Source organism: Siniperca chuatsi, linkage group LG20 (genome assembly GCF_020085105.1).
Source record: "Siniperca chuatsi isolate FFG_IHB_CAS linkage group LG20, ASM2008510v1, whole genome shotgun sequence".
Lineage (NCBI taxonomy): Eukaryota > Metazoa > Chordata > Actinopteri > Centrarchiformes > Sinipercidae > Siniperca > Siniperca chuatsi.
Genome location: NC_058061.1, coordinates 4,383,640 through 4,394,850, shown reverse-complemented (window position 1 = coordinate 4,394,850; position 11,211 = coordinate 4,383,640). Strand labels below are relative to the sequence as shown.

The 11,211-nt window shown below is 41.4% G+C and overlaps 2 protein-coding genes and 1 long non-coding RNA gene across 6 annotated transcripts; 1 reads left to right on the top strand and 2 right to left on the bottom strand.

The window, feature by feature from the left end:
- Nucleotides 1–635: 635 nt before the first annotated feature.
- On the top strand, nt 636–10,998 carry LOC122868244. The gene is made up of 3 exons (XR_006376062.1): nt 636–1,086; nt 7,228–9,542; nt 10,862–10,998. It is a non-coding gene; the product is annotated as an uncharacterized LOC122868244 (long non-coding RNA).
- hoxb5b (homeobox B5b) lies at nt 2,064–3,635 on the bottom strand. Its single transcript, XM_044180084.1, has 2 exons — nt 2,835–3,635; nt 2,064–2,351 (listed from the first exon to the last, which is right to left on the bottom strand). The coding sequence occupies exons 1-2, from the start codon at nt 3,436–3,438 to the stop codon at nt 2,104–2,106; spliced, it is 852 nt and encodes a 283-aa protein (XP_044036019.1). The 5' UTR covers nt 3,439–3,635; the 3' UTR covers nt 2,064–2,103.
- hoxb6b (homeobox B6b) lies at nt 4,072–9,007 on the bottom strand. Of its 4 annotated transcripts, none has more exons than XM_044180098.1 (4): nt 8,877–9,007; nt 5,999–6,395; nt 4,979–5,011; nt 4,072–4,894 (listed from the first exon to the last, which is right to left on the bottom strand). In XM_044180098.1, exons 1-4 carry the CDS (start codon nt 8,982–8,984, stop codon nt 4,635–4,637), a joined length of 798 nt encoding a protein of 265 aa, XP_044036033.1. In that variant the 5' UTR covers nt 8,985–9,007; the 3' UTR covers nt 4,072–4,634. The 4 variants fall into 4 exon arrangements, with proteins under 4 accessions (XP_044036033.1, XP_044036035.1, XP_044036034.1 ...); XM_044180100.1 differs by having other exon boundaries at nt 5,999–6,784; nt 8,877–8,894; XM_044180099.1 differs by lacking the exon at nt 4,979–5,011.
- Nucleotides 10,999–11,211: the final 213 nt, after the last annotated feature.

The window sequence follows — 11,211 nt, the reverse complement described above, 5'->3', positions numbered from 1 at the left end:
ATATATATATATAATATATACCTGAAATGAGTTTGACTGTCAAGACTTTGAAAATATCGCAGAAGTCTCATACAGCCTTCAGGTTCTTGAAGATAATATCATTATGTTTTATTAGTGGCCGGCAGACAATGTGTACAGCCCACATAGCCTGAGATCTCTTTATGTAAAGTCAGTGAAGCCTGTGTCCAGCTCAGGCTTGTCCGAGACTTCACCTTTGGCCGCTCTGTGACTTGACAGATCGGAATAAATCACTCCGGGACCTCGCTCAAGTTCGCGTCATGGCAGCTCCAGAAAGCCTCGATTTAGTCTTAAAGTCGAATAATGACAATAATGTTTTGTTTGGTTTGTTTTTGTTTTTCTTCCTGCAAAACATTTTGTGTTTGCAAAATAAAGCACTTTTGTGTTGTTGTTGTTGTTGTTTCTTTTAATACGAGAAATGATAATGAATATTTGCCACTGCTGAAGAAACATTTCCAAACAGTAGAAGTTTGGACTTTTTCATTTTTAGCAAAACATTAAAAGCGTCAAATAATCCGCGTGTCAGTCAGCGGGCAGAAATGTGAAAGAAATCTGGCTTTCATCTCAAACTGCAGGAGTGTAAACAGCTTTTCTTTTTTTTTAAATATATTTTAAACTAAAATGTGCCCCAATAATAAAAAAAAAACCTTAATATTTAATCTGACATTTTAAAATGCAGCCACAATATTTTCATGGACTCAGATTTCCCAAGTTTCCCAGCAGCTTAAACTGACTAAATATGACTGGACACCGCTTCCTTCCCCAGTCCAGCCTTTCCAGTCCCATCCATGCAGTTAAGCCGTCACTTTCATTCAAGGTTGTGAATTATATAGTACATTGTCTACTCCCCAAAACCATAAAACCAACTTTATGGACCTCACGTGACTTTTCACAGTCTGTAAGTAATATAGGCCTATACGATCTTTGGCAAGGGGGGATTTTTACCAACTTCAGCCTCGCCTATATACCTGTAAGCCAAAGCCACTCACTTTTTTTGGGGGGAGATTTTATCATCAACAAATTTCCCACATGGCAAACACGCGTCTCGCTGCAGAGAGGTCAGAGGAGGTAAGTTTGAAAAAGTTAGATATTTCTGTTTTCTCTGTCACTTTGTCTCTACTCAGTGGAGCCAAAAAAAAAAAAAAAAAAAAAAAATGGAGCCTAAAATCTTGTTGTTGATGTGACACTTTTATAATTCTTGCAGGTTAATCATTAGCGAGTTTAATTCGGGTCAGAAGCAAACCAGAAGTTGTTACGCAGCTCCTTCTTGCTGCCAAATATGATCTGACTTTTATTTGTATTTATTCTAATTGATAATACAGTCGAGACACGTTCAAAGCAATTGAGAAAAACTTTATTTCCAAGCGCTATGAGTTCACTTACAAATACAAAAAGCTTATTGGCGAAAAAAGCTTACATCACTGCCTATCCACAGAATAACCCTTTGCACTAAAAATTTATCACATTGACAGGTTGAATACATTTGCATTGCTCATAATTAGTTCTAAACAATAATAATAACAAATGCACAAAATATCCTAGAGCTACACATTGGCTTGTTTGTGAAACTTTATGGATCTGGCCACAAGATAACAATCAAAAATAGCAGTAAAACTTACACTAAAGCGCTTTGAATGGCCCCGGAATACATTAGGTTTACATTCAATGAAGAGCAGCATATGGTTTGGAAACTTTTTTCTTTTTTTCTTTTTAGTTGTAACTGTACAATGAATTTACTCCTGTTAGACCGTCAAGAAGTCACAATAAAGAGCTCAAGTTGAAACACCTTCAAGAGAGAGCAAAAAGCATGGACAATTAACACCCTCCCTCCCCAATAATATTTACATCTTATATTTCCAAACAGGACATCTACGCTATCATAGTACAACAACAGTAAACTAAAAATGGCGTTGTTTTTTTTTTTTAAGACCACAGAATACTTCTTTTTCTATCACAATATGCATGCTGGAAGGTGCTGCGCTTTCAATAGCTTTACAGTACTCATTGATTTCTTGTCTTTTTTTCTGTCTTTTTTTTTAATTATTATTATTATTATTATTATTTTACTCTTCCCCCAAAAGTTATTCAGTTGTGGAAGGCGCTGCCTCCTGTTACAAGACTCATACTTTTCAGTTTATTGTCCTTCTTCCACTTCATCCTGCGGTTCTGAAACCAGATTTTGATCTGTCTTTCGGAAAGACACAGGGCGTGGGCTATCTCTATCCTCCGCCGTCTGGTTAGGTACCTATTGAAGTGAAACTCTTTCTCCAGCTCTAGCGTCTGGTAGCGGGTGTACGCAGTTCGGGCCCTTTTCCCATCAGGTCCAGTCATATCTACAATTTTACAGAAAATCCAGAAAATTAGCAACTGCACCGAACAGCAACAACAACAGAGTAGAAGGGGGGTTTGGCTGCTAGTTGTTGTTTTTAAATAGTGTAATGGACAGAGGGGTCACAACATGAAATGAGCTGATGCAGGGAGGAAGCATGCAACCAACACGACACATAACAACACTCCACGGTTATTATTGCCTTTCTTATCTCAAGCTCTCGCCGGCAGCCAGCCTGCGCACATTTAGCGCACATTTAAATGCCCAAATCCACATTTCACAACCCGTCCTCCTCTCCGGCTCCAGCGGCAGTTAACCTCGACCCCACCGAAAGCAAACAGTCCCATACAGACTTTACAAATACTGCCTTTTCCCCCCCCCAATCATCCACACCAACCTGCTCACTCATGCAACACTTGACAGATTTATGGCACACCGTCAGCGTGACATCCTTCAAAACTAAATATTATTAGATGTGTAAATATACCGTGGCTGATGTGCAGTTTCCGCATCCAGGGGAATATCTGTGGCGACTGGCAATCGTTTGATGTGGGAGTGGAGGAGGTGGCGTTGGGGTCCTGGTGCTGCTGCTGCTGCTGCTGCGCCCGTGGTGCCGTGCTGGAGCCGCCGCTGCTGTGTGCGCCTTCCTCGGTCTCGGAGGCGACGGTGGCGTCCTCTATCTCCGTGAAATGAGCGCTGTTGCTTTTGTTGAGATTGTTGCCGCTCGAGGTCGTGCTCCGGTCAGAGGGAGGAGAGGGGCTTTTTAGTTCCAGCTGCTCCCGGCTGGCCGTGGCGCACGACGGCGGCACCGGATCTGGAGATGAGAGCGAGCAGTTGGGTGTCTGTCTGTACCGGGCGTCTGGCGCGAATCCCCGGGCATCCTCTCTCACGGCCCCGAAGTGGCTGCCGGTGTTGGTGCGGTTCACGGTTAGGTCCATGCCATTGTAGTTGTAGCCGAAAGACCCGGAGTGCATGGTGCCAGGGTCTCTGAAGGAACCGTTCACAGCGCCGTTAGTCCCATAATTTAGTAACTGATAGTCGGAGCCATTTGGATAGCGCCCTGAGAACGAGTTTACAAAGTAAGAGCTCATTTGCTTGGATTTTTAAAGCCTCGATTTGTAGATCTTTGTCGCTATAATCCTGTGTGCTTGCACGATTTATGGATGCAATCATGAATTATAAGCAATGAAGCCCTACTGTACTTTGCCAGGTATGCGGCCAAATATGGGAGAGCGTTCGGGAATCACGTGCCTTTGTTGACCAGTCGTAAATCCTCACTGATGACTTCAAGAGGTAATTCATGCTCCATGGTTACAAATGATGACGAAATAATGGTCGTTAGGCTCCAGTCAATGGTGCCTCCCCGCTGCGCCCCGAGAGCCGTGCAGGCAGAGAGCGCCATCTTCCGGACAGAGGTGGTAACGCCCCGCCGGGACGCGCTGTCAGGCCCCGGAGTCATCCATCATTTATGTAACACGCTGATAATATAGGCCACAAAAGGCTCAGGTAACACATAACAGAGACGAATCAGCCAGTCTGCTGGCAGTTTAACGTGCAGAGTGTCAAACTGGAAATTATTTTAATCTTTACACTGGTTTTATGGGAATATATGGGCTTATTGTGACTTCAGAAGCAGTGCAATACCCTATAATAATAATAATAATAATAGTAATAATAATATTTTTTTTCCTTGAGCATGAATGACGCCACAAGATTTTCCAATATACATCAAAAAGCCTTTATTTCTATGTACAATTTCCTAAACAAAATATTGCACACAATATCCAGATGTGCATTGAACACATGGTGAACAACAATAAATAACATGTAACATTTCTTATCTGTACAAATGTAACCGTTGAGGGCACAGCTGTAAACAACGAGCCTAGACTATTATACAACAACTACACCACGAGATGTACAGGGAAGGACAAAGCCTCTTTTTTAATGTCATGAGGTGGAAAAAAAAAAATAAGAAGAATAAATCTCAGTAGGCCTACGATAATGAGGTAACAACATTGTCAAAAACTAAACACTAAAAATTATTTACATTTTGGCGGATTTTGCATAGTCCCCTAAATAAACACACGAGCACAAGGACAAACAGATTTTTAACCTAATGCAGACATTATTACCGTGCAGATACTGAAATAAAGTCTATCACTCTACACGCCTCTAACATGTGATTTGCAGCACTTTATCTACAAAGAAATAATACATCGTTTTATTTTAGGAGTGTGCGCACCCAAGCGCGCGCACACACACATGCCTTTCTTTCAGTGTCCCTTTAGCTCTTTTTCTCCGCCTGTTCCTCCTCCTCCTCGGGTGTCTTTGATGGATTGAGGAGTTTGTTCTCCTTTTTCCACTTCATCCTGCGGTTCTGAAACCAGATTTTGATCTGTCTCTCCGTCAGACACAGCGCGTGGGAGATCTCTATCCGGCGCCTCCTGGTCAGGTAGCGGTTAAAGTGGAACTCCTTCTCCAGCTCCAGAGTCTGGTAGCGGGTGTAGGTCTGTCGGCCCCTGCGGCCACTGTTGCCAAATGGACCTGGAACAAAAACAGATGAATTCATCAATTAATGGTTAAATGTTTGTCTTAAGTGAATTTCGAAAGTGTAGGAGAAAAATCTACCTGAAAGTGCACTCGAAATCTGTAGTCGTGTGTCTGAAAGCATACAATAAAGTGATCATTCAGTCTCATAACATTCAAATATAATCTTTTATGTGTTTAAAGTAGTAAATTATAAAATAGCAATTAACTTTACTTTACTGTATATATATATTTTTAATGTTCTCCTATAATATTCCTATAACAACCTCTGCCTATAGGTACGCGAATGTCTCTCAGTGGCACTCAATCGCTTATATACATTTTAAAATATATATATTCTATAATATCTCTATATTTTCCAATACATTTCTTTATTTAGCCCATGTCACGCCTTGTAGTGAGCTTATAATGACCTTTATATATATTTTATGTTAAAAGAATCTCCTGAATGATGTCAGTAATGCAGGCTACAATGGGGTGTAGCCTGTAATGTGTATAATGCGTGGTGCGTAAAAGTGACCTCATGGTGTATTTTCTCTCTTATGACATCAGTATATTGTTCTATAACGTTACAGTAGGGATGCACAGTCAGAGTCAGACTGCGCCATAATGAACAAAGCGTGTATAACGTCTCGTGTTTTGAGATTTTTGTGTTGATATTTTGGACATGTAATCGCTCCTGAAAGTGTTTCTGCGATATTTAGTGTCGCTGTAAAGCGGGAAAAGGCCCATTCTGAAGATGCCATGTGACACCGAGAGCTTTAAGTTGGAGCTCGGGTGATGTAGGCCAAGTCTGTATGTGCGTGCGTGTGTGCGCGTGCGATCGTGTATGTATGTGATGATGATGAAGCCGCCAAAGCCCCCCGAAGGCGCAATCACGATAATCTCAAACTGTACTTTCGGCTCTGTAATCATCGGATTATTTGATGTTTCCGTTGCTAAACGTTACGTTGATTAAATATTAGTGTGAGCGCCGAGCTTCCCACAGCTGACAGGTAACACTGAGAGGCTCGGGATGCTCACCTCATCACCCAGAGCAGGACTCCTTTACCTCCAGGCAGCGTGACAACAACAGAGTTAAACGTGCACTTTTGTACTCACCGGCGGAGCAGGCGTTCATCCTCTGCATCCACGGGTAGATCAGAGTGGAGGACTTGTCGTCAATGCTGCTGCTCATACTGACAGTCTGCTCCGGGCACTCCGCTTTGCGCTGCTGATGCTCCTGAGTGACAAACAGCGGCTGGTCCTCGCGGCTCGAGAAAGCGCACGAGCCCTCCGCGTCCTTGTAGAAAGTCCCGACCGGGTTGTAGTCGCAGGGCGCTCCGCCGCCGGCGCGGCCGTAGATGGCCGCGGCAGCTGCGCCCGTCTGCTGGTAGTAGGACGCCGGGTAAACCTTATCCTGCATGTTGGCTGCTCCATATGTGGCCGCGTTGGAGTAGTGTCTTAACGGATCGGTGTATCCCGAGGAATATAACGGTATCTGACCCAGGAGAGAGTCCTGTCCTCCCGGTAGAGACACGGGAAAAGTTGAGTTAACAAAATAGGAACTCATGGGTGGACAACGGGGTGTATATACTCCGGAGGAATATGATTTGTTGTCTTTTATAGTCCAAGTGGTTTTGCCATTACTTTATCCGAGATTTGGTTTTTGCTGAAAGGGGGGGTTGTGAGGTGCCGCTGAGTACAGAGGGGAAGTGTACCATCTGATCAACCTCTGGCCAATCACCGCCGTCTGTGTTTGCACTATTGCACCCATGGGGGGCTCTTGTTGCGCGCAGGGGTCCCCGGTGAATCGAAATGAAGCGCTCGAGCCTGTCGGTCTTTACGCACGCTCGCGCTCGCGCACACACTCACAGCGATGCTGCGACTCATAGAAATACATATACACTAAAAAAAAAAAAAAACTTAAAAAAAAAAAACAACAACATGCTATGTAAAGGACGACTGTGTATGTAATAACTTTTCGTTTTATGCAAATACAGTCCAGTAAACCAGCACAGCATCAACAAGCACGCACGCGCACACACACACACACACACACTCTCTCTCACACACACACACACACACAGCAAAAAGAAAAAAAAACATCGCAATGAAAACACTTTGCGCATTATTTCCCTTTACGCACAAATTGCAGGCAAACATCTCCCTCGCTCTCCTCTAACTTGCACTTCCGTCTTGTTCAGTAACCTGCTGTAACTAACAAACACGCGCGTAAAAAACTGTATTCTCAGTGCAGCTGCCACAAATCCTAATCATTCACATCAAGTCATCCAAATCGATGCAGAAAAGAATGCGTCAATAATGTTGATATTTCACTCTTTGAAAAGGTGTGAGCGTGTCCTGATTTCCCGATTCAACGCCAACTGTGACTCAAGTCCACGAGGACGTGCAGAGAGACGGGGGGACACGCGCTTCCACACAGACCATCATCATCACGATCATCACCACCACCATCATCACCATCATCACCCACCGTGATCAAGTGGAAACAAATTTCTTTTAAAAACTGTGAGTATAAATGTCTGAAATGAGTCTCAGTGTTTGCCTGGATCAGGATTTAGTCACCTATCGATAACTGTATTTAGAAATAGATCAGCAGATCAATTAACGTTACTATTAGCCCAGTAGTTATGTCAATTAAGTAGTAGTTGCTTATTAATAACCCCAAATTTAGTGTCTATTTCTGCAGTAAAAGCGCTTTATTTATAGTTAATAAAACGAACTTACAGGATTTTCTTGCAAAATAAATGTGAATTTGTTAAATTAAGTGTTTCAATCATTTATATTTATGATGTTTATAATTCCACTTAGACAATTTCTAGCTTTTTAAATTAGGCTACCTTTGGAAAAGTGACCCTATTAAATAAAAAATACACAAAGATAACGAAATAAGGCACTGTATTGTTCAAATAATGTGCATCTTAAATTTATTGCAGCGTTATTGAATGAATTAGGCAGAAAAATAAACATTTGTAGGACATTAGCTCATACAAAAAAAAATGAATAATCCCGTTTTTTCCGTCTTCGCTTTTGCTTAAGATCCAGCGCGCTTCTGATGTAAATACTTTTATTTGGAAAACATTTAGATTTTAAAAAGTTTAAATTTAAAAAAAATAAAATAAATCTCAACCAGGCCGCAGCCCTGCAGCCTGACAGCTGCTGCACATCTGGAAAGTGCAAACCAACAGATGATGCTCTGTCCCGACACACAGGGACAACATGTTTTCACATGATGGTCTTATAAAATTGCAGCATCAAATAAAGACACAGAAAAGCGCCAGAAATCCAACTAAATGGTCAACGCGGTGATTATCGACTCTGTAGTTGTTGCTAAATCAAAAATAGGCCACAATCAGAGCAAATATTTGTCCAAAATTATAAAAGATTTGGAGAAAAAAATGGAGGCGAAACTGCTCGACGAGGAGACAGCGCCGCGCAATATCAACACAAAGGACTTCTCACGCGTTTTTCTGAATAAAACGAACAATAAAATAACTTGAAACAGAATAAACTCTGCCAGCAGAGTAAAAAGTGGATGGATTTATCTGATTTTGAGGAAAACGCGTCTCAGCGGTAGCATAGGCCCTGTCTGACCATCATCATCAGCATCATCATCATCATCATCAAAGTCAAGCCTGTCTGGCCTGCAGCCGAAACCACTCCTGATTATAAAACATCGTTTGTCTCCTAAAGGCCTCAAACCTGGAACATGTAGGATCATTTTCACACATTTCTTTCTTTTTCTTTGCTGATCTGTCGGCGCTGCAGCGTCTCAGCAACTGGTTGCGAATAGCTCACGCAGCGCAGGAAGGCAAAGAAAAACACGCGTTGGAAGGGATAATTGCCATTTCTTAACGACTGATCTTCCCATTTCTTGTAACATCGGGCCTACAGTGACAGTTGAGCCACGACAGCGCTGCAGCAGCGCACTTGTGCGGAGTTAATCACCGGAATATTAGAAACACGGTGCCCTTACCTTTGTTGATAATCCATCATGTCCTGTGTGGCTGCCACTCTGCAGAAGCTCGTCTCGCGTCCTCGCAGTCCTTTCGCCAAATTTCCCACCATGTTCAGGTGATTTCATGAAAGTAATCCCACCTTTCCAGGATTGTGATGATCCCTCATTTTCACGAACATATAGCTAACAACACATTAACATGGCGCACCACAGAGAGGCACCGCGCGGAAGCTCCATCGCCCACTTTTGGGAGATTGCGCACGTACAGCGGAGCAGTTTCTCACAACAACACTGCGTGCGCGTATTGCATATACAAAGAGCCAAGAAAAGATTGTGTTACTAGTGTTAAGTGAATGAGCGGTGGAAAACAGCAGCTGCAATATAACCTCATGGGAAATAAGTTCCCATTCCTGCTGTCCACATGACCGCCAGCAACCAATCCCGGAGCCTGGCGAGTCGTAAACTTCCATGGCAAAGTTGTAAATTTTCATAAACAGCGGCCGTTTTTGTGCTTTAGACATGCTTTCTCATCGCCATCTTTATTTTCTCCAAGGCCTGAAATGTTTAAATTTGATGCAGGATAAAAAGGGGAAGTAAAGATGTGGAAATGTGAGAGTATTTTGTGATATTGTGCTGGATGTGCACTTGGTTCTGCTCCAGCTTCTTCGGTTTCTAACTAAAAAGGTCTGTACAGCTTCTTATTGTTCTGTAATCACAACTGTAGTGCTCTCCGGTTATATCACAACTGAAATCATACAATATTAGATGCTTTTGGCTTCAATCCTCCTAAATCCCGAACCTTGTGTGATCTCTTTATTTCACCTAAATAATCGTGTAATCTTTAAACCTCAAACGCGGCTGATTCGCCTTATTATTATTTTTTTTAAATCTTAAATAAAATGCTTTCAGGCTAAAAGATTTTTCTATTAAAGACTATTACGATCTCTCAAAATGGAGGATTTCCTTCAGTCCATTTGGCATTGACCATACAGGCCCAGGGACGGAAATGGTGTTTGGTGAAATGTGTGGCTGACTGCAGTCCTGAGGGGGATTTTAAGGTCACAGAAACGTTAAACGGCGCATTCTTCGCCAACTTTTCTGTAAAGATTATCAGGACAAAATTAAAGTCACGCACAGCCTACAGTCGTTTAGACTGAAATTAATTCTTTAATTCTTCTTATTATCATTTCTTATGTCTTATTTCCGTTTTGGTTTGTTTAAAATTGTCTTTTTTTCAGTTGGCATTGTTGGTGATTTCCACCACCAACTAGGATTTCCGACATTTATAGACGCAATAAAACCATAAATTCCTGAAGTGCAACACATTCCTGCGCTTTGATTTGGTTTTTGGCCTCCAAGAGACACAAAGTCCAACAAAGTGACTGTCGTTTCCTTAAAATGTGTGTTTTTGGATAAAGAAATAGGCCTACGTTTAAAAAAATAAATAAAAAATTTTAAACTGTATTTCCAAAATAAAAGCAATTCAAGTCCATCTTTTAATCTCTACGTCCGTGAAGAATCATCCTAAATGTTGCGTAAAAGCGCAGAATAATAAAGCTTGAATCTAATCAGGACTCCTACTGTACGCTGTGTTTGTTTTTCTCTGCAGGCCTGCGAGCTTCTGTCTCTCCTCTGTCGTGTTTTTATAATATTTCAGTTAAAATGAAACCAAGTGTTCGGCAGAGGCCTTGCTTAATGAAATATATTCAACAAAATCGTAATCAAATCAGTCGATCAGTTTAGGTTTTATGAGCTTTGGACGCTTGATTAGACTTTAAAGCCCTCTCTCTTTCTTTTTCACGACACCAATTTTACATATTAACAGTAATAATAATTTGTTTCTGCACACTTATATTATTAATTATTGTTCTGAGCTCTATTAAACGTGTAGGCCTACATTTGCCACAGGACACAGCAGCTCGTGTTGTTTTGGAGAATTTCGTCTCAAATGGCTGAAAGTTGTTTTTTGTTTTGTTTTGTTTTTTGTCTCTTTGTGTTTTCAGTCTGCGACCAAAACAAAGGAACCGGATGCAGAGATGCTGTAAAACTTTATGGCCTCTCTGACTCGCTGAAAAGCTTCAAGATGAAACCACACACACAGGAGCCAACTTATTTTCGAACATTAATTAATAACTTTACAGCAAAATTAACGTTAAGAACAAAATTATAAAGTATATATTTAAAAAATATGTACTCAAAAAAAGAATTAAGAAATATTGCAATCGTTTTTTTTTCGCAGCATCAGAACATTGAAGGAAAAAATCTTCATAAAGATGATGAAACTAAATCACATTTTTAAAAAAAAAAGATATTTTATTGACCATCTGTGCAAAAAAAAAATTAAATTCTTGAC